General features: G+C 49.0%; 1 protein-coding gene across 1 annotated transcript in view; it reads left to right on the top strand.

Moving 5' to 3' along the window:
* The first annotated feature begins 2,121 nt into the window (after positions 1–2,121).
* Positions 2,122–22,529, top strand: part of GPC3 (glypican 3) — a 438,366-nt gene continuing 417,958 nt past the window's right edge. Inside the window, exon 1 of the mRNA XM_047765314.1 lies at positions 2,122–2,489. Within this exon, the coding sequence (XP_047621270.1) occupies positions 2,318–2,489 (172 nt within the window). The 5' untranslated portion in view covers positions 2,122–2,317. The remainder of the gene's footprint in view (positions 2,490–22,529) is intronic.

Genomic DNA, 22,529 nt, shown 5'->3' with positions numbered 1-22,529 from the left:
AAAAGAATGAATGAGCCCTCCGTCCTTGACTCCTCTCCCAACCCCCACAGCCACTAGGTGCCTTTTAAATTCTATTGCCTAAATGTATCCAGGAGTTTTTTTTTTTTTTTTTTTTTTTTCCCCTTTCCAAGTCTCCTCTGCCACAGGACTTTATCATTTCTTGCCTGGATGCTTTTCACAGCCTTTTAACTTGCTTTCAATCCTCTTCCTTCTCCAAGCCATTCTCCACAATTGTTGCTGGAGAGATCTTTGCATAAGGCAAATGTGATCAGGTCACCCCTCCGCTTAAAGATTCCTTAAGCGGTTCCCCAGCCTCCTTTGCGTGGTTTCGGGACTCTGCATAATCCGCTGCTCTAGCTCTTCTGAGTCCCCAGCCTGAAGCCATTACTGGCACCTTCCACCATCCCACTGGGCTATGCCAGGCTCTCTCCTGTCAGAGTCTTTGTTCATCTTGCTTCTTTTCCCTTGACCCCCCCCCCATGTCTTCTTTTCTCACCTCGACTCCTACTGGTCTTTCAAGCCTGAGTTTAGGGCAGCGCCTCTTCTGGGAAGCTTTCTGTGACCTGCCTTTCTCACCCCTTAGAACTCTGCATTTGCCTCGATGTTAGCGCTTCCCACATGCTGGGTTAACATTTTCTGTTTGGCTGCCTTTCCCACAAGACCTGTAGCTCTTTGAGGTCAGGTACCACAGGTTAATCTTTGTATCCCCATTGTTTGTTAGGCTCTCACAGAGTCTGGCACGTAGCAGCACTTCAAATATTTGTCAGTGAATGAATGAATGAATGAGGTCCTTGGCCACCTACCCTCCCTTCGCCTCCCTCCTCAGCCATCCAGTTCTGGCCCAGGACCTCCTCGCCCGTGGCCTGGCTCTCCCCGCAGGATTCCTGGGGCAGAGGCTCTCCCTTTCCCTGCCTTAGCCAAACCTATTTTGACCTAGATCAAGACAACACACACTCACACTGAGGTGCTAGTCATTTCATTATACAAATACTTTTGAGGGCCTACGATGTGCCAGACATTGTGCTGAGGTGTGTGTGGAAGTCATCAGAAGGAATGTGGGAGTTAAAGATCCCTACTGAGGCGCATGGGGTCATGACTAAATGTGATCCTCCGCTGAGAAGCATTTGACTGGCAAAGCACGGAATTTCAGATGGTGAAATTGAAGCGGGAAGAGGTGGGGATTTGGGTCTAGGAGACCTCTCAAACAGGCTAGCTCTGGCTCAGTGAATGTGCTGTGTGAAGCGATTTTCTCATGGGATAGGCTGACTTTAAGCCCCAGGTTATCTTGGCTTCATGAAGGGTCGCCGGGGGCGAGCTTAAAGGAGACGATTCTTTTAACAACCTGGGATCAGGTGCCTACCCCTTTGTGTGGCTCTATTGAATTAACCCTAGGAAACCCCACGGCTGTCAGACGTTTGAGGTACGGTATTCGAAGATGATGCAGGCTGCGAACTGTGGCCTCCACCAGCGGTCCCCAGCTGCCCCTGAGTGAGACCCTCCGTGGGTTGGGTTTGCGAACCCCGCCGGAGCTGCGTTGGGGAAAACGGTTCGAAGGAAGCCCCATCGGAGAGCAGGAAGAGGAGGTGGATTTTGTGGCGAGGAGGAGGACGTGAGCGGCTCTGGTGGCCAGAGACGAGCTGGGCTGGGCTGGGAGGAGGGGCACCTGAGCCAGGAACCCCCACGCACCCCAAGGGAGGATAGGGAGGTTGCAAAAATCCTAAAGGGAAAAGCCCTCCCGGCTGCAGGCCAATGAGCAGCGGGAAGGAGGAGTGAGGCTGGGGAACTTCTCCCAGAGCCAGTCAGAGGGGACGGCTGCTGGGAAGCCAATCAGCGCGCCCGAGCCTGCAGCCCCTCTGCAGTAGTTATGCCAGAGCGCCCTGTGTAGAGCGGCGGCGAGCGGGCAGCTGGGCTGGGCGGCTGGGAGCCACTGCACGCGCTCCGCGTCCTCCTCTCGCGCCGCGCCCGCCGGGTCCCGGTGCCGCGGTGGCCCAGCGGTCCCCGCTGCCCCACGCCCGCAGGCTCGCCGCGCCGCCCCCGCCCCCCTGCCGCGCCGACAGCCTCCCCTGGCCCCGCCCCGCCCCGCCCCGCCCGGTCCCTCCTCGCCCCGCCCCAACCCAGGCAGCCCCGCCCCGCCCTGAGCCGCCGATCAGTTCCCGCCCTCGCCCAGCGCCCAGGTAGCTGCGAGGAAACTTTTGCAGCGGCTGGGTAGCGGCAGGTCTCCTGCTCCTCGGGGCCACTGCCAGGCTTGCCGAGTCCTGGGACGGCTCTCGCCCCCGCCGCTACTCTCCCGCGCTCTCCTCGCTCCCCGCGAAGCAGGATGGCAGGGACCGTGCGCACCGCGTGCTTGGTGGTGGCGATGCTGCTTAGCTTGGACTGCCCCGGACAGGCGCAGCCCCCGCCGCCGCCGGACGCCACCTGTCATCAGGTCCGCTCCTTCTTCCAGAGACTGCAGCCCGGACTCAAGTGGGTGCCTGAAACCCCGGTGCCAGGTGAGGAGTCGTCCCTCGCGCGTTCCAAGCGCTCCGCGGAGAGCCAAGGGGCGCGTGGTGGCCGTACCCCGAGAGCTCTAGCCCCTCGGGGCCGCGATCGTGCGCCCTGCCGCTGGGCACCTGGGAGTGGTCGCCGCGCCCAGGCCCGGCTGGGTCTCCCTAGGGAGGGAAGAAAGAGTGTGTGTGGACAGTGTCCGCATCTCGCAGGCTCGCTTGGCTGTCAGCGAAGGTGCGAGTGGGAGGAACCGCGCGGGCTTGGCCTTCCCGCAAGCGCCCATTTTTGGGGGGAGAGCGGGAAGGTTGGAGCTGTTTGTCCCCGCCTCGGCGAACTGGCGCCCTACATCCGATCTGGTGCCTCGGGAATTGGCCACCCTCGCTCACACGTACGTGCTACACTATCAGCCGCAGCTGGACCGCGGCTCCGGCCATTCTTTCCCCAACCTGCCCTCACGCCCTCCTTTCCGCAGCCTGGCTTCCCGAGGCTCGCGGGCCCAAGCGCAGGCAAAGTTGAGGACAAATCTCCGAATCCGCAGTGGCAGGTTAGGATAGGCGGAGGGAAACTTTTGAGTAGGAGGGTCCCCCCAAATGAGCAGGACTGAGCCTGTTCCTTCAAAACAGCGTCCCTTTTCTGGGCTGGCGAAATCGCTTCCAAAACCGTGCTGCTGGCCCAGGGAACAGGAGTCCAAAGATGATTTAACTCCTCCCCTCCTCACATTCATCTGCCTTCTTGACAGGCTAGACCCAGAAGGGGAGATGATTTTAGGTGGAGGAAAGTTTCTGAACGCTTGCCTTTTGTTCTGCACAATCGGATCGTGTTGTAAGGGCATATTTTAGCCTTCGCTGAGGGCTGCCGCTGTCAACAGATGAATTTTAATGGCCTTGTGTGATTGACTGTCCCGCGGTTGGACTCCAAAAGCCTGCCTGAGACTCCAATTAGGACAAGTTGCTACACTGACAATGCCGGCAAGGAGAGTCGGCTTCAAACAGGTTAATTGATCCGAGGTGCGCTCTGAGAAAGGGCGGGTTGTAGTCCACAAACCGTAAGACGTTTGCGGCCTCCAGGGTCGCTTCGCGACCCAGGCATCCAGCCAGGCGTGCGCCCCGCGCTTCCGAGGGATCTGGGGGAGCAGCCCTCGCCAGAACTTGGCTCTCGGCTCTCAACAAGTCAGGGAGGCGGGCCTGATGGTTGGACCAAGTTGTGAATGCGATGCGCGCCCTGTGGGCACTGCCAGCGAGCGTTCACTGGCGGGAGGTTACCTAGGCAGCCAGCGCGCCCTCAGCCTTTTCTTAGGTGGATGAAAAGAGCCGAGCGAGCCTGCTGTTTAGTTGCAAAGGTAATTGGTCACCCTTTTGGGGGACTGAAACGCATGTGCGCTTATGTTAAATATTGCTTTGCAGGATTTCACTCTAAGGGAGGGTAGAACTACCTCTTCCACTGTTGAGTGTTAATAACATCCCACGTGGGCGTGTGCGGGAGCCGTGAGGGGCAACCTATGAATCAGTTCCACAGAGCTGAAACAACAGGCGAATCTCTCCCTTCGAAGTGCCCTGGTAATTAGATTGCTAAGGCCAGAGAACATGCTTTTGTTGATAATGTAAAAATTGGTCCTCACAGGATGAGCCCTCACAAGATGAATGGGTCCGGGGTTGGGGCTGGGGCTACACTGGGCGGATTTGAAGCCAAGGAGTAAAGATTGTGCTTAAAAGAGGAAAAAGAGCAGAGGGAATGCACAGATAGGCATTTAGCAACCCCCTCTACACAGACTCCTGCCGGAGCACCCTCCCTCCCCCTCCCCCAGCTCTCTGGCTGCCTGCCTCTTTGCAGCATCTGTATAAAAGTCCTGGGAGGGCCCACACACTGCGTGTGTGCCATTTGGCCTGGGCTCCTTCCTTGCAAGCTCCCTTACTCCCGGCCTAAGGAAGGCCATGCTACACACAGAGAACAGAGGCTGGTAATGGAGATGTTTCATTTTCCTCAGAGAGTCCAAACACTGTAAGGAAAATCATGGTCCAAGGGTCTTGCCCATGTAAAGCCAGCACCCCTACTTCACGGCTATGTAGCGGATGCGGGGTCGAGCATCTTCAGCATGGCAGGCACTGCTCCGGCTCGCCCTGGAGCCCAGCCAAACTTCCAGCATGGTGCTCCCCACACAGCTACCATATAGGCTAGATTTTCTGGGGCGGTGCAGCTTTCCAGGACTCTGCCCTGGCACGAAACCATGTGTCCTGAATTTTAGTTGGGCAAATATGGTCACTGTAGATATGGAAAACAGGGCGAAAATCCTCATGTCCATGTGTGGAAAGAGCTCATCAGTATTTCAGAGAAGAGATGATAATGGCCGACTAAATACAATGGCAAGTGCATAATTTTAAAATGAATAAATGTGTAATTTGCTGCTGTCATTCAGTGGTTGGAAATTGAGAGAGAGCTGCAAATTATTTGATACTTAGGAACCATCGTGATGACCGCTTGACTCCCCCCCCCCCCCCGCCCGCCCCATCTATATTTTAAGCCATGTTCAGTTGGCCCGATCCACTGTATGAACTGCATTAAAGGTTTCTTTGTCCCGGCTAAAATGAGGTTTGGTCGCAGTAAGGAGAAATCCTCAAGAATGTCCTGTCTCCCTTAGGGGGAGCATTTGGGATTGACTGCTAACTTGGGCCATTAGGGGAATTGGGTTAGAGTGGATAAGGTACATTTCTTATGCTAATATGGATGAGACTCAATGGCATTCGAAATCAGCCAGCCTAAAAAATAAATCACTGGTGCTGAAGGACGACACTAGACGTCCACAAAGCTGATCTAGAGCCATACAATCTCAGGTTCCCTTTTCTTTCAGTGTTCAAAGGCACAGGAGAGCAGTCCTATATAGCATGTCCCCCACATCCATAGATCTTTTCATACCCCACTCTTTTTTTTTTTTCTAAGTATTTGTAACTTGGAAAGCACCACAGATGGAAACCAGGCACACAGAGTTAGCATTTGGCAGAAAAATCCATATAACTGACTTTCAGCACAGCTCTTTTGCCCTTATTTAATTTAGAGAAATTCAGAAAAAAAAAAAAAAGCCAATGAGCTCATAAGTCTAGATGTTTATTTTGTTTTGCTTAACCTACCCACAGGCGCAATCAAGAATGGATACAATTTTAGGCAAGGAAAGTGAGCTAGTAATCAGACAATGATGTTTCCAATTGTCTCAAGGGAATGTTACAGAAGTCTGAAAAAAAAAATTCCTCCAAACAAAAATCAAGTGTAATTCACTTTATGAATGCCATACACCGCTTTTGTGGGGGTGGTGGTGAAGGGGACGGATGGGAATGAGAAAATCAAACAAACCGTGGTAGTGTTGCAACTCCCCAAAGATTGAGGAATCTTGCCTTAGAGGGCCTTGGAAAGTGCAAGAACCAATCCAGAAGGCCAACCACCCGGACGGGTAAAAGGCAGCCTTGAAGAGCCAAAAGCGACTTGGAGTTTCTCAAAATAGATGAACCGACATACAAATACAAATCACCGTTCCGGAGGAAAAAAAAAAAAAAAAAGCGGGAGTTTGGAATTTGTTGTTGCTGTTGCTGTTTGTCAAGGATGAGAACTGGCATCCTCGGCTGGGCTGCCAGCTGTGGCTCCCCAACGAGCTTGAGGCCACTAGCGGTCCTAGCGGCCGTGGTGAGAGAGGCTAAGGGAGGTGTGGGAGGGCTGTCTCTGCATTCGCCCTCGACATCCGGGTGAGCGGGTGACCTGTTAGGACTCTGAAAAAGGTGTCTTGTCGTGGGCTCGCTTGGAACCGAGGGGAGAGCTCTCTCACCTGTGGTCTGAATCGATGTATTGCGCTAATCCTGATGGCTGGGGCCGAGATGCCCTTGGAGGGAAGCAGCCGTCTGACCCAGGCGATGGCTGCTCCTCCGTGGAGCACCTCGGCCTGAAAGGAGGGGAAGGCTGTGCTCCTTGGCAGGCTCTGTGTTGGCTGTTGGGGGCGCCTGGAGGACCAGACATGGTCCCCTTTGTCCAGGCACTCAGAGTCTAGCGGGGGAGCCGACGAATCAACAGGCTTCTCAGGAAACGTGTAGGATTAAATAGGGTGAAAGGGGCTAGAAAATACCTCCAGGAAATTGGCTGCAGTGGTCACAATAGCCAGCCTGGGCGAGGGAAAAGAACTGAAGAGATGAAGTGGGAGACAGAAGTGGCTTAATAGGGCCGCCATCTTAAAAAGAGTTTTCTTAATTCTTGGAGTAAACTCTGTTTGGAAGCATTAGGAAATACAGGCATAAGAAGATTGTGATGGAGACTCAGTGACACAGATGGTGTCCGTTTTGCAATGTGGGTTTTTTCTTACGGGCTGGTAGATTGTATCCAATATTTTGATGCAATATTTTTGAGCATTCTGCTGCTTCCGTCTTTAGAGTTGCAATGTTTGCTGTTCCCCGGAGCCTAGAGAAAGGCTGCTTATTACCAACCTGGGAGAAAAGAGGTCTGGATCTGTCTGCTCTGAGACAAGACAGAAAATATGTTTTCTTCTTAAATGGCAGCTATCAATAGGACCACGCCAACTTTAGTGTTTGATGCATATACAAAAGCGTGGGCCTTAAGAGGTATCTTATTACTCATTTCGAAGAAAATTGAAGATAATCACTTATAACTTGTGCACACGATACATCATTTGGAAAGAATTTCACTGGGGATCATATTGCTCAACTGAAAAGTTCTGGCATGCTGAATTTGTACATTTTTGTGAATGCTTCCTTTTACTCTGATCTCTAGCTTTTTTCTGCATATGGTTATTTGTATGTTTTAGATTATAAGCGCCTTAAAGGGAAAGCACTGCATTTGATGCAATGCTGAGCATCATGCTAAGAGTACCACAGAGCATGTAGTAAATAATTGATGATCGAATTTCTAGATCATTACGCATTCTTCTGTGAAACTCTCCAATACTTTCTTAAGCCATATGTCATTTTACTTCTTTTCTTTTCTTTTCTTCTTTGTTTTCTTTTCTTCGGCTGTACCCGCGGCGTATGGGATTTCCCGGGCCCGGGAACGAACCCTCGCCACAGCAGCGATCCGAGCCGCAGCGATGATAACGCCAGGTCCTTAACCTGCCGAGCCACAGCGGAGCACCCCATCTTACTTATTTCCTAAGTCTAAGTCCAGATTTTTTATGGGACGTGATTGCTAAGTCCAGATTTTTTATGGGACGTGATTGGGCTATGTGACAAACTTTTTCAAGGGGCATATATTTTGACTGGAGGCTGATTCAGCTGGTGCCTCTTACCATCAGGCAGGGCTTACAATGCTGAGTACCCAGAGAACACATTGAAATTAGCAACATTGTTGTGACTGGCTTAGTATCATTAAAGAGCAACAATTATTATAGCGCATAAATTGTAACACATCTCTTAAATCAAACCCTCTTTGATTTGATGTCAGCCAGACCTTTCTCACTCATGTTGACATTACCATATTTGGGAGTTGAGCTATAACACATGCACCGACCTGCTGAAGGACCTCACAGGTTTCTGGAACCTGGGATCAGAATTGGCGCACAGGCTCAATACCAGAGACCATCCTGGGAGCCAGCATCTATTCAGCCCTAGCTGAGCTCGCCAGCGGCTTCGATGTTTTCGGTGACCCAGGGTCTAATGGAAAGTGTGGGCAGAAAAAGCCCCCACTCATCTGCCCATATTTAGCAAATTGTCCGGCTTGAAACAGGATCCCCAGCACTCCATTAAGAAATGAGCATCAGAAAATAGAGTCCAAATCATGGGCCCCAGACCAGCGTTAGAGACAGCATGAAGAAACAGGAATTTACCTTCTGAGATGACACGACAGGAAGACTGCCACTCAGAAAGCTCTGTGAAGGTGGCCACATCGGCAGGGAGAACGTGTGTGTTGAACTGCTGTGTGGGGGGCAAACCCGCGCCCCGGCAGGTTAGTCTCGCTTGAATACCTTGTTGAATATACAAAGCAAAGATTTAGGAGTTCCCGTCCTTGTGGCACAGTGGTTAACGAGTCCGACTAGGAACCATGAGGTTGCGGGTTCGATCCCTGGCCTTGCTCAGTGGGTTAAGGGTCCGGCGTTGCCGTGAGCTGTGGTGTAGGTCGCAGACGCGGCTTGGATCCCTCGTTGCTGTGGCTCTGGCGTAGGCCGGAGGCTACAGCTCCGATTAGACCCCTAGCCTGGGAACCTCCGTATGCCGAGGGAGCGGCCCAAGAAATGGCAAAAAGACAAAAAAAAAAAAATTTAGTTCTCTTCTTCAAATGAGGCCAATTAAATATCAATTATCCCAGTGCTAATGATTGGAAACACTTGTTTGCCATTCTTTTTTTAATGGCTTCACTCTTGGCACATGCAAGTTCCCAGACTAGGGATGGAATCCCAGCCACAGCTGTGCGACACCGGTTAGATCCGCAACCCGCTGGCCGGGGATCTAACCGAGTCTCCGCAGCCCCCCCGGGCCGCTGGGGTCAGATGGCTTTTTTGTCTTTCTTTTTTTGCTTTTTAGGGCAGCACCCACGGCATATGGAGGTTCCCAAGCTAGGAATCCGATCGGAGCTACAGCTGCCAGCCTACACCGCAGTCACAGCAACACCGGATCCTCAACCCACGGAGCAAGGCCAGGGATCGAACCTGCAATTCCACGGTTCCCAGTCGGATTCGTTAACCACTGTGCCATGATGGGAATGCCACAGTCAGATTCTTAACCTACCGTGCCACAGTGGGAACTCTCTGCCATTTTTAAACAAAAATGAAACAAGGTTGAGGAACAAGGAAGGCATTTTCACTTTTGCCTCTCTTTGGGTGTAGCTGGATAAAGCCTTATTTGAGAGTCTGTATTTTTCCTCATAAGTAAAAAGGAGTCAATGTTAGGACCAAAATTAACAGTTGATTATGCCTAGTAGCTGAAATTGTATTTATATGCTAGATTAGTAAATCTACTAGGCTCTTTGAAGTATACTTAATAGGCTTATATTGATAAATAATTGATAGGAAGAGAGATAAAATACCAGTGAAAGTGGCAGTAAAATGGGACAGGGAAGTTAAAGCCATTATAAATGAACCCTCCACCCACCGCCGTATTCCATCCATCCACCTGAAAGGCGAAAGACGTACATGTCTCAGAAGTGATGATTTGGAGACTATGCTCCATTTTCCAAATTTCCACAATGACGTGTGCACTTATTTCTTACAAATCCAGTGGAATGTTAGACTAGAATTTTTTTTTTTTGTCTTTTTACCTTTTTTAGGGCCGCACCCATGGCATATGGAGGTTCCCAGGCTAGGGGTTGAATCGGAGCTGCAGCCGCCGGCCTACGCCAGAGCCACAGCAACACGGGATCCGAGCCTCGTCTGCAACCTACATCACAGCTCACGGCAACGCCGGATCCTTAACCCACAGAGCGAGGCCAGGGATCGAACCCGAAACCTCATGGTTCCTAGTCAGATTCGTTAACCACTGCACCACGACGGGAACTCCTTTAGATTAGAATTTTAATTGGCCTTTTTGAGTCTGCCTTTTGAGTATACATGTACTACTGGAAAATCAGAACTCCTGATTATGGTATCTTTAAGGTACATGGCCGTATTTATCTGTATCTCCCCACTAGACTTAACTCTCTCTTCCTAGAGCTCTTTAAGGTTATAGGGGCTGTATCTTCTTTATCTTCGTGCTCTCAGTGTAACATAGCGCAGAGTACAAATAATAGGTACTCAATAAATATTTGTGGGCTAAGTTAATGGAATTAAATGTACTATAAAGTTTCCATAAAACATATTTAGGTAGTTGATTCCTTTTTACTGCTATACTAAGGTTTCTAAGAAAGTAACTACTTTTTCAAGTCACAAATCCGTTGTCTACAGGTAAGTGATAAAGGACATTGGTTTCATTCATTTGGTTGTATTATAACTCCCTGGAAAAAGTAGACTAGCCAGAGCTTACAAGAGGTAAGTAGTTTGTGTTTGTTTGCAAGGTTATTCTCAGTAGTTTAAAACTAAATGTCATATATCTGCATATACGTAAATGCATATATTTATCTTCACTTTACAGATGTGTGGTATTTAGTGTGACGGTAATGCCACTGGTGTCAGTTACAGACACATGCAGTGAATGTATATAAGTTTTTCCTCAGGGTTTGGTGTGACCTGTACCATCAAGCTTCATGCATGTACCTTTAAGAGGACATAATCCAAAGCGGATGTTCAGCCATGGAAATTTTACTGGAGCGGTGTCAAGGGCCTCAGGAGACTCTTCTCTTTTTTTTTTTTTTTTTTTTGGCCGCACCGGTGGCATGTGCCCGTTCCCAGGCCATGGATGGAACCCGTGCCACAGTAGCGACCTGCACCGCAGCTGTGGCAGCTCCGGATCCTTAACCTGCTGTGCCACAGGGGAACCTCCAGAGTCCTCTTCCTTTCTGTTTGCATCGGGGCATACTTTGAAAGTCAGCTGCGAAGACTCAATGAGGTGGCTGGGGATGACCCATCGGGAGTTCTTTCAGAGACCCGAGTACGAAAGAAGGGCAAGGAGACAGGGATGATGATCACTTGAAAATAATGTTAGAATTCCCTTTGTATAGTTTCCTGCTTGCTTTTTTTTTTTTTTGTCTTTTTAGGGCCGCACCCTCGGCACATGGAGGTGCCCAGGCTAGGGGTCGAATCGGAGCTGTAGCTGCCAGGCTACACCACAGCTCACGGCAATGCCGGATCCTCAACCCACTGAGCAAGGCCAGGGATCGAACCTGCAACCTCATGGTTCCTAGTCGGATTCGTTAACCACTGCGCCACGACGGGAACTCCTGTCTCTACTTTTTATTTCTGCTGTATAGCAAAGCGATGCCTATGTATATATTCTTTTTCATATTCTTTGCCATTATAGCTTAGCACAAGATCTTGACTGGTTTGCATCTGCTAATCCCCAGTTCCCAATCCATCCCCCAGTATCCCTGTTTTTTTCAAGTACACAGTTTATTCATAGCCTCCGCCAGACGCTATGCGCGTTGAACGTAGGAGCCGTGTTTGATTGTCGTGGTACCCCCTAGAGTGGCGGGTAGAGGGCCCATACAGAGTTCTTAAGAAACGCTGCAATGATTTTAAGACTAAAGACCTAAAGACATAGTCCAGCGGGCTTGATCACTGGCCAGGGAGGTCCCAGGATGGCCTACCTAGAGAAGGACTGATCCTCTGAATGCATCATTGTCTAAGCTGATCTGCAGTAGAGACTGAGGAAGGTGCCTGGTGAAGTTGAAACATATTTTTCTATTCTCTGGGGCCCTGGGAGCCTTGCTGCCCCTCTTTCAAAACTGCAGTTTGAGGAGGAAGTGACAAGTAGAGAGAGATTTTTAGCTGCAGCTTTATCTAAATGTGGTGTTTGCATATGTTTTTTATATATATAGATATATTTATAGATTATATATAAATATGTATTTCTATTATTTTGACAGCAACAGTTAATAATTATGTGTTATTTAAACTGTTTGAAAGTTGGGAATTGCTGCTCTTAGCAGTGGGTGGTCTTGCACCGTCATACCTTGCATTTGTATCATGAGAGCTGTGCTTTTGTTTATCTTATATACAAACAATGCAACCACTTATAAAGCGTCTGCAGGTTCTGAGTTCCACAGATCTGCTTGTTTCCAGTACACGCACACACATTCGTACACCCATACCTACACCCATATGATGCCTCTACAGCTGTACACCCTTAGTAATCTAGAGAATAAGCCTAACCTACAGTGGGAAGACCTAGGGGGCACAGCTTTTCAGAGCTCCAGCAACCATTTTCAGAGCTAATTGTCACCGATGTCATAGAGCTTTTGCTGGCTATGAGGACAGGAGGAAGAATCTGGAACTTCTAGTTTTGTGGGATGGTGTGGCTATGGCAGGTGATAGGTGCTCGGGAAATATTTGTTGCATAAACGAGTGAAACATAGGAGGAACATATTTTGGAGGGGTGAAACGAGTCTGGTTTGGAATAGGTTGAGTTTGAGGGGTCCTTCGATCATGGAGGCAGACATGGCTGGCAGGTCGTTCAGGTTGTGTTTTGGGTCGTAGAAGAGAGAGCCGCCAGGGCTGGAGATATATGCTTGGACATTCTCAGCATTTGGATGGTAACAGAAAACCGGGAATAGATGAGATCCCTGGGAAAGCGTGGATGTTGTCTGCTGGAGTTCAGGAGACGCGTAGTTGGGACTCATGAGCATATAGGCTCAAGTTGGAAGTCATGGGTGTGGGTGATGTTTTCCAGGCTTTTGCATGTGACATGTCTTAAAATGTGATTTGCCAACATCTGGTGATTTAAAAAAAAAATTGCCAGAGACTTTAAGAACTCTTGATTAAAAGTACGAGTATATGTTGTAATAGTCCAAGACTTTGCAAATAAGATAATGTAACTACACCACAGCGTGCGCGCGTGCACACACACACACACACACAGAGACTTCTATGTAGAAAAATGCACTGGAATCAAGGGACCATATTTCTATTATTTTTGATAGCAATAATGAATAATTCTGTCATTTAAAGAGTCTGCAAGTTGTTGTTACTCTTAGCAGGGGCGGATCTTTCACAACCGTACTGTACCTTTGGTTGGGAAAGCCTTGTTTTCGTCCATCTGATGCACAAACAGTGCAGCCACTCATAAAGCATCTGTGGGCTCTCAGTTCCACGGACCCGCCTGGTTCCAACACGGAGGCCCCTCTGGCTCTCCCCCCTTGGAGGATGAAAGCTGTAATAGTGGGGAGCTTTGGAGTTCTGGTCTCTGTGCCATTTCAGATGGGGCCCTGCTGACTAATCTTTGAAAACATGTTGTTCCAAGCAGATCTTAGGAGTACTTCTGTAACTGGGCTGATCTGAAGCGTCTATGGAGATATGATTTTTTTTGTGGGTGGGGGGGGGGTTCGGTGAGGGAAGAAGGTTGGATACTTTTCTGTTTTTCTGGCGTAAGTGGTTTCTTTGATTTCCCTGTTGTTCCTGAGGGTTCTCCTTTCATTCAACATGCAGTTGAAACTCCTAGGTCTTCGGGAGCTTATTTTGAGGCTGCCTTTAGGTGGCCGGAATCGTTTGGAAGGGCCCCAAGAGAAGAGCACGGAAATGACCCTGTGCTCAGTGCCTCCTCTGTGTCCGTTGTTTTATATTTAATCTCTCACGTGACTGACGCAGCAAAGCTGAAAGGTAGGTGCTGTCATCTCCGTCTTACAGATGAAGAAACTGAGGCCCAGAAAGGTTCGCTTTCCCAAGGGTGGCGTGCGGAGCGGAGCCAGCATGCGCAGCTGGATCTGTCTCACTTCCTAGCGCCTGCTCTTGCCAGTACAGCCCCTGAATCACGAGGGCCAGGAGCATGGTCTGGATGGAAAGCGTCTGAGTTCCCACACTCCTTTGCCTTCTGTGATATTGTGCCCTCTGGGTTCCCCTCCCACTTGTAAAGCTGATCCTGTCTTGGCTTGTTTACCCTCTTCCTCCCACCCTTATTAGATTCAAGGGTTCCAGTGGCATTTGTCCTTTGCCCTTTCCCTCCTCCCTCGGTTCATTCCCACAACCATTCCCATGATATCATTATCTCTGCTGCTTCAGAGACTCCCCTATCTCTCCCCAACCTGACCTCTTCCTTACCGCCCAGTCCCGGGCTGCCCCGTTGCCCGTGGGAGATCTCCATCCAGAAGCCCTGCCACTGCTTTACTTTCAATACAGTAAAAACTTTGTCTAGCATTTTCTCTCCCTGTCCATTTCTGGTGATAGCATCTCTGCGTGGTACCCAGTTTGAACTCTTGAAAGCAGCTCTGCCTTCTCTTTTTCCACATCTCCCATCCAAACAAAATGGCTGAGTCCTGCAAGTCTACCTGTATCATGCCTCTCACTCTTGTCCTCTTGACTCGCGTGCCCTCTGTTTAAGTGTGACAGGTTGCTCACGCAATACTGAAAGGACCCTGTGGTTATCCGCCTCCAAGCCTTCGCTTCTAGACCACCTGCCTGGCTTCCTCTCATTGGTGCCCGCTGTTCTTCTCCTATGCCTTGCTTCTCCATTGCTCTTGTAATTGTGTCTGTACTTGACTTTTGTCTTCTTGCTGGAGTCTTGCTCCTAAAAGTGTGGCCCATGGACCAGCAGCACCAGCAGCACCTGGGAGCTTGTAAGAAATGTGGGATCTGGGAGTTCCCGTTGTGGCACAGCAGAAATGAATCTGACTAGTAGCCATGAGGATGCAGGTTCGATCCCTGGCCTCACTGCCTGGGTTAAGGATCCAGCACGGCCCTGAGCTGTGGTGTAGGTCACAGATGAAGCTCGGATTCTGCGCTGCTGTGGTGTAGGCCGGCAGCTATAGCTCTGATTCGACCCCTAGCCTGGGAACCTACCTGTGCTGCAGGTGTGGCCCTAAAAAGCCAAAAAGAAAGAAAGAGAGAGAGAAAGGCAGGGAGGCAGGATCTCAGGCCCCATCCCAGGTCTGCAGTGTTGAATTTGTATTTTCTAACAGGTTCCCCAGGTGATTTGTATGCATGTGTAAACTCCTTGAGGGTAAAACCTTGCAGTATTTAAGAGACGGTTTTGCATATAATCTCTGTGTTTCAGGTTTCTCAAGTTTGAGCTGTGCTTCACCTCTTTATTCATTGATGCAGATGGGTATAGTGGGGGAGGCAGGGGGTGGGAAAGAAAGATTCTGAGGGTTTGTGGGGAGAGGGAGAGGTAGGGAATGAATGAGCCTAAGAAAGTGAGAATGGGTGGGCTGGAGATTCTCCAGCCTTCAGGATCTTTGCTGCTTTGCAGATAACTTTGTGACTAGTTTGGAAAACAGCCTTTGCTCCCCTCGATGGTAGAACCTCTCTGACTAGGCCTTGGCTTAATTTAAGGTGGCCAGAGGCAAACATCTCCTGAGATGAGTTGGCTCTTACCCTCGGAGCGAGTGCTAGAGCTCTCGCTGGCATCCTGAGGTGTGTCTTCTCCTCGGGTCATCAGAGTGGCGCTTACGAGCGTTTCAAAGAGCCAGGGAAGAACTGTGCTGCCCGCTGTTTCCGATAGTCCCTTCTGTTTTCAGAAACTGACTTTCTGCTTTGTTTTCAGACTTCAAAGTTTAGTTCTGAAATCAAGGTTTATTTGCCTCCCCGGCATTCTGAAGGTTTTATCCAAGTGTTAATTTCTAAAGCCCAAGTCATTTCTCGCCTTTGAAACGTCGGTGCTGTGGGTCCATTTAATAATGTTGCCTGAAGGTTCTTTTGGCCTTCAAAAGCTGTCAGATTGCCTTGTTGTTCTTTGGGAGAGTCAGGTTGCCTGGTCCACAACGCCTGAAGGTGGTGTTGGAACCACCATGTATTTATTCAGTCATTCAGAGTCTTCCCCCAGCCCTCCCCAATACCCCTTTTGATTTTCAAGTTCTGTCCCAGGGTCCATGAGACATCATTACCAACGAACAATTTGGGGCAAAATCTCCAGTTCCTCTGCCAGCCGTGGCGAGGGGAAGAGTAGCTGTTCTGTGCACACCCATCCCAGCCCTTTTGGGGTCAGGCTACGCCCAGAGCCCCTCGGCTGTCACATCTTCCCTTTTCGCCTTCCTGGCTTCCACCTCCACTGTCACCCTCTCTCGAGTGTTTATAATTCAGAACAGGAGGTGTTTTATGGTTTGTTATGAATGGTTTTGTGTTTCTTAACCCCCCCTCCAAAAGAAATAGATGCGTGGGATGTTTTATATTTTCCTCTCTCTTTTAAAGTTGGGTTTCCTTTTCCCGTAGCTCCCGATTCCCTTTGGTCCCGACTCTTCCCCATCCTCCTCCGCTTGTCCTCAGTGGTTCTGGAGAGAAGACAGGGTCCGTTTCTGCCCATGTGTTTCGTTTGGGCACCTCGTTCCGTCTTTGGGGATATCGCGAGATTCAGGTCTTTCGTTTGGAAGTGACGAGGGCTAAGCTGCGCTGATGAATTTCCCTTCCGCTTTCTGGGACCTCTGGGTGTATAAAAGACTTTGTGTACAGATAGGACAAGGCTAAATAGATCTGACGCAGATACACCTCGAATCACTGCACTGTTGTTGACATTGGCTCTCACTTTGTCATTAATTCTCAATGGATGCAAATTGCATCTTTGTTCTTAGGAATTGCTTTTCTTAGACCGAATGCCTTTCCTTTTTCCACACATAAGGGAGCCCCTCCGAAACACCGGTAGCATAAGTAGAACTGACCACCTACCTTTTCTGCAATTAGCCGAATTGTAGCTGCTTTTCCCTGACGAAGTTGTCACGTTGCAGGACCTTGTTTCATTTGTAGGATGTGTATTGTCCTAGTTTCCGATCTGATGGCGTGTTTAGAGAGTGTATTCCCACTGGACTATTCCTGGTATTTTCTTTACTTTGCTTTCCCCTTCCGGGGATCTTTGGTTTGTCCTGTATCTATTATCTCTTCCAAGCCTAGCCAAAGTTGTTAGGTTATGCAGTTATGTATAAATATTTAACAAGATAAGTTAGACAAAATGTGCCTGAAGATACTTCAGCCCTCCTCCCCCCCACCTCCCCAGAGCCCCGGCCCCCGCTCAGTTTTTGTGCGGATTCACAGATGGTTGCTTTATCTCAGATGTTTAGATTTAGAGGACATTCCTTTGCACTTTGCTTGATGGACACAGTGAAATGGAAGTTTTTCAGTCACTGTTGGCTACCAAAATGGTAGCACCAAGGAGCAGATAGGCTCCTCTTCCTATTTTTTTTCCCCACCAGTTGGCCAAAGCCCCCGAAGCCAGAGAGTTTTAAGTAAGAGATGGTGTGTTTTTTAAGAAAATATTTTGGATAAAGACGAATGTTCTCCAGTCGGGAATAACAATTAGTACCATTCATTAATCAGGGGCCTGTTTGGACTTTGAGTCCTGGCTAGGAAATATAAACTGTGAAAGTCACACATATATATGAACCTCAGGCAAATTTATGACTTGTCAGCCTTTTAAGGTTAAATTCTTAACCCCACATTGGGGCTGGCTTTCTATGTGGAGCTCTGCACATTCCTCTGGGCCACTGGACACCCCCCCTCCCTGAGCCCTTTGCTTAATAGCAGCTAATGGCCTAATGAGCACGAAGGATTTCTGCCTCTTATCAGCTGCCGAAGCAGCAACAGGAAGGCTGATATACAGAGTATAGGTCAAAACCGGAGTCCTTGAACCAAAAAACTACAGGGTCAGTTTAAAACTCTGGCTATCTGGCATCTCGGCCGTCATCAATACCTGTCAGTAGAGGAGCTGGACACTTGAGTTCAAACGAATAGTAATCGTGGTCACAAGTATGACCAGCTAATTGATGTCGCTTTCCGTTCTCTCCTCCTTTGTGCAGTTCTTCCATAAATAGCCTTCCTATGGTCTTTAATGAGCTTTTCGCTTGCGCAGGCCGCTGTTATTATGGTCATGCGGGAGGGTTTGATTGGCAGATGGTGATGATGAGGGAGGCAAGGGTATTTATTTTTCGGCCTAGGTTTTGGAAAGGGCTGCCAAATAAAGGTAAATAGATACCTACTGCTACTTTCCTGTCTTTTTCGAACTCAGTGTTTGAGGACACTCGTGCTCAACTTGCCACGGAGTCAGAGGAACCTTCGTGCTTCTTCATATTGTACTCAGACCTCTTTAAGGAGAAAGAGTCATTGCTTGTTTCTTAGATCCACTTGGAATCCAGGCTCAGACGCGCAGAGAATGAATATTTTAGGGTATTCGGTGCCCATCATAGTGAAAGCCCCTTGACTTTCATCTTCGGCATTTGCATTTTTTTCCAGAGACAATAATGAAAACATTTTTTTCAGATTCCGTTCTGTTATTGAAAATCCTATTTACATAAACAGGCATTGTTGTGGCTTAGGGAAGAATGTGGGGTCCCATTCCGTAGCTCCTTGTATATCTTTGCTAAGGCTTGTCTAAATAGGAGTCATGATGCTTTAGTCTAAGCAGCTTTTCCCATTTAGGTAAGTAGGGTGGTTTGAAATTTCAGTTTCTTAGATAATTGAGTTTCTTCTTCTTAATTCTTTCTGGCATGCAGGTTGCTCTCTTGATAGTAAAGACCCTAAAAATCTAGTAATCTCCTTAAGCATCCGTTTGGTAATAAAATCCTGTGCATTTTCAGGGGTTAATTTTCATGACAATGGTGTCCCCTCCCCCACGCCACTCCACCCCCACCCTTGAAGAAATTCTGCTATCTTTTAGGACTTTGCGCTCCCCACATTTGCAGAAAAGCACACTTAAAACAAATAATATATATGTATACATATGTGGATGTTGCTGGAATTACTGGATCTAGAGGAAATTTAAATGTATTCAGATTCATGCTCATTACACAACTTTCATGTAGGGTTTCTAATAGCCTTGCCATATTTCTCAACAAAAATGGAGCCTATCTATCCCCTGTTCTTCCTTTTTCTCAAAAAAAAAGAAAGAAAGACAAGAAAAAAAAAAGAAAAAAAATTCTCAGAGGTCATCTGGTACCAAGTGAGGTGGGGAAAAAAACCTCAAAGAAAAAAAAAAAGCAAGCTCAGGCTGCTATCACATCTGCTAGTCATTGCCACTGGTGTGACTTCAATGCAGCATGTTTTTATTGAGCACCTGTGGGGGGGGGGCGGTGCTAATAATCGTTAGCATTTACTGAGCCAGGCGCTGTGCTAAGCCCTTTATGGGCCACATCCCATTTAATCCGCACAATAGAGCCACCAGATGGGGATCATTATTTCTCCCATTTTACAGATGAGGAAACTGAGGCTTGCAGAGCTTTCGTGACGTGTCCAAGGTCAAAGAGCTATGAATTCAACCAGCTTAGCCCACTTTCAGAGTCCTGTTCCTAAGGCCTCCTTTTGTGGTGGGCTCCGCATGTCTGGGAATGCCTCCTGAAACCCGTTTTGAGAACCCAGTAGGTGTGAGATGCTGGGGATGCGAGGTCAAGTGCTCCGCGCTCTCTGCTCTTGGTGGGAAAGGCAGCCATGGAGACAGAGGAAGGCCGGCTCGGAGGGGTCTCTATTGAAGGGAAGGAGGAGGGCAGGGCCGTGGCTCGAACCTGTGGGGATGCGGCTCAGCAGCCTGGGGTCACGGGCATTTGACTTTCCTGTTCATTGAAGGTTATCGGCTCGCGCTGAGTTTAACCGCGCTGGTAATTGCATCGGCCTGTTTCCACACCTCAGCTGCCTTGAACCCAGCACGCCTGAAACATGCCTGGCCAGCACGGTTTGGGAGAATTGGCTCCGTAGTTCCTGGGTCCCTATTTCTACTTTATTACAGTTTGTCTCCGAAAAAAAAAAAGTAAAAAGTAAATGAGGCAGATACTCCCAAACCAAATTGCTGTGGTCTCAAGAGCTGGTGGTGGCTTTCTGAAGGCACGTGAAGACTAGCAGCCCCCAGGGAAACCCCTGGATCCAGGCTTGTTCACTCAGCTTGATCGGGAGCTCCCCTGGCTGCCTCTTGGAGCCCACACTGGGCTCTGGAGAGTTCTGTATCTGGATCCCCCCCAGCTTGACAGGAGAATGAAGTCCCTATTAGCAATTTTTGGAGGTTTTCAGCGAAATCATGGGAATGGAAGACAGATCCCCAAATCACCTGTTTGGGTAATTTATTTTCCTTTTTCATAGCTCCTGAAGAAAACAAGAAGAAAGAAAGTCACTACTCAGCATCATTGAAAAAACTCTTTTATGCTTTACATTAATAAATTTTCCTCAATTGTAGGCAGCCTTTGGTTCAGGGTAAAGTGCATTCACCGATGTGTGTGTGTGTGTGTGTGTGTGTGTGTGTGTGTGTGTGTGTGTGTGTGTATGTCTGAAACAGTATCTTTAGTTTCCAGCCTCAGCTCATCCCCAAATCCACGTGCCCCCAAGTTTCTTATAGTTGCCTTGCAGTGGTTTGCTTGCCAACTCCCCGCCCATGCCCTTCCTCCTTCACTAAATCTCTTCCACGGAAGGGGGTGCCACCAAGTCCAGACTTTGGGAACATGCAGGGGGAGGGCCAATGAGTGAGGATTCTGATTCATATTCCATGACCGTGGGACGAGGAGGAGGAGCAGGAGCAGGAGCAGGAAAATCTGTCCTTCGCAGTCCTTCGGCTACTCAAGTTCTAACACAACAGTAAGTGGAGGATGAACAAAATTACTGGAGCATTTACACAGCAATTCCCCAAGATGGCATAAATGCCACAGCGCTGGAGCATGGCAGTGTAGACACTCAGATCAGCTGAAGGATGGGAAAAAGGAAGAGATCAATAACGTTGCTTCTCACTCAGGGCTCAAGAGTGAGTGAGTGATTTTCTTTGGGTTGCATTTTGCTCAGGCGCAGTGTGTCTGTTGTACTAACAAGGCAACCGACTCCTTTGGCCGCAGGTTCCTCTCCTAGGGAAAGAGGAAAGATAAATAGAGGCACAGATTACTTACAGTGGCTGAGAAAGTAATTACAAGGTGCAATGGCTTGAGACTGAAATTTAGGTTAGCCATTAGAGCTGGGAGAAGCATCTTAACAGTCAGGGCAATTGGGCATCGGAAAGATTTGCCTGAGAGCTGGTTAAACAGCATCTCCAGAAGTGCTGAGGGCAGGTGTCATGTGAACGGAGACGCCTACCAAATTCAGGGTCCGGCAGGAGGCCCAGACTGATGGGCATATTCCACTGCTGCCCGGCTCTCTTTGTGATTATTTAATTGCTAACAACTTGAAACCGTTTTTTTTTTTCCGCGCGTACCAAATACATCTAATTTGTTAGGTGTAAGAAAGCAAACACATTTGAGCAGTGAGAGTGAGGCATTTGGATTCGTCTCAGCACCCTCCCCACAGACTTCCTGCAATTAGAGCCAAGCAGGGCTTCCTCTGTCTTACGGCCTGGGACTGCTCTTAAAGGAACGTTTGGACTGTGTCAGTGTGACTTTCTCAAGGCTGAGCATAGATGAAATCTGGTTTGGGTCTCTCTAACCTTTTTGTAATCTTTCCCTTTGAGGTCACCCCTTGTCCCTCTCCAGGTGTTCTGGGTTAACGCCCCCTACCCCCTCTTTCCCGTGCTGACAGAGGCTCCCAGGTAAGCCCATCAGCGACTGCTGCGCTTTAAGGCAACACCCGATCCAATTGCTTTTGACCAAAGCCCTCACTCCCCCATGATGGAACCTTCAGACATGACTAGGCAGCTCCTTGCCGCGGGGGAGATGATGTGCTAGCTTCCTAGGGCTGCCATAACAACTCCCCTCAAATTTGGTGGCATCAAACAACTGAATTTATCCTCTGCCAGCTCTGGAGGCCAGAAGTCCCAGATCCAGGTGTGGGCAGGGCCGTGCTCTATCCCAGGGCTCGCGGACAGCGTCCTTCCTTGCCTTCGCCTCTTCCAGCCGCGGTTGCTCCAGGCCTTCCTTGGCTTGTGGCTGGGGCATCACTCCAGCCTCTGTCTTCGCAGGGCCTTCTCCGTATCTCTCCTCTGTCTGTCTCTTATTAGGACACATGTCACCGGATTCCGGGCCCACCTGGATAATCCAGGCAGATCTCATCTTGAGAGCCTTAATGACTCCCCCCCCCCCCACCAATAAGCTCACAATCACTGGTTCCAGGAGGTGGGACGTGGACATATCTTTTTTTGGGGGGGAGGTCGCCATTCAATCCACTGTAGGAGAGAACTTTCTGGGCCTCTTGAGTCATGCCAGTGACCAGAGCTCTGAACTCCAAGGGGAACTAGTTCTAGGGAAGCTTAAAGTCAGTTGTAAGATATCAGTGTGTTTCCTGAGAGGAGGAATGTGGGTGGCAACTGGCCGTTCACCCACTTTCCAAATAGCTAAATTGAGGCCCAGGGAGTGCATGGACTGCCCCAAGTCCCTCTGGATCCGAAGAGGAGTTCTGAACATAACAGGCGACCACATTACTCCGCGTGGACTTTTTGTGTCTTAACTCGCAGCTCCTCTTGGATTTTTTTTTTTTCCGCGGAAATGTATTTTTTCCTAAGCCCTTTAGCCAGGGGAAGGCAATTGTTGCTTCAATTAGCCATCTGAAAAGCCTTTTCACAGGCTCCGTAGGTAGGACCAAGGTGCTGGTGTGCTTCCAGTCTGGCACAGCCTTCCGCCTAGTCTTGATGGTTTGCTGAGACAGCAGGTACAGCGAGTTTTAGAAA

Source organism: Phacochoerus africanus, chromosome X, assembly GCF_016906955.1.
Source record: "Phacochoerus africanus isolate WHEZ1 chromosome X, ROS_Pafr_v1, whole genome shotgun sequence".
Lineage (NCBI taxonomy): Eukaryota > Metazoa > Chordata > Mammalia > Artiodactyla > Suidae > Phacochoerus > Phacochoerus africanus.
Note: the sequence above shows the minus strand (reverse complement) of the source record. Positions and strands in the feature narration are given on the sequence as shown.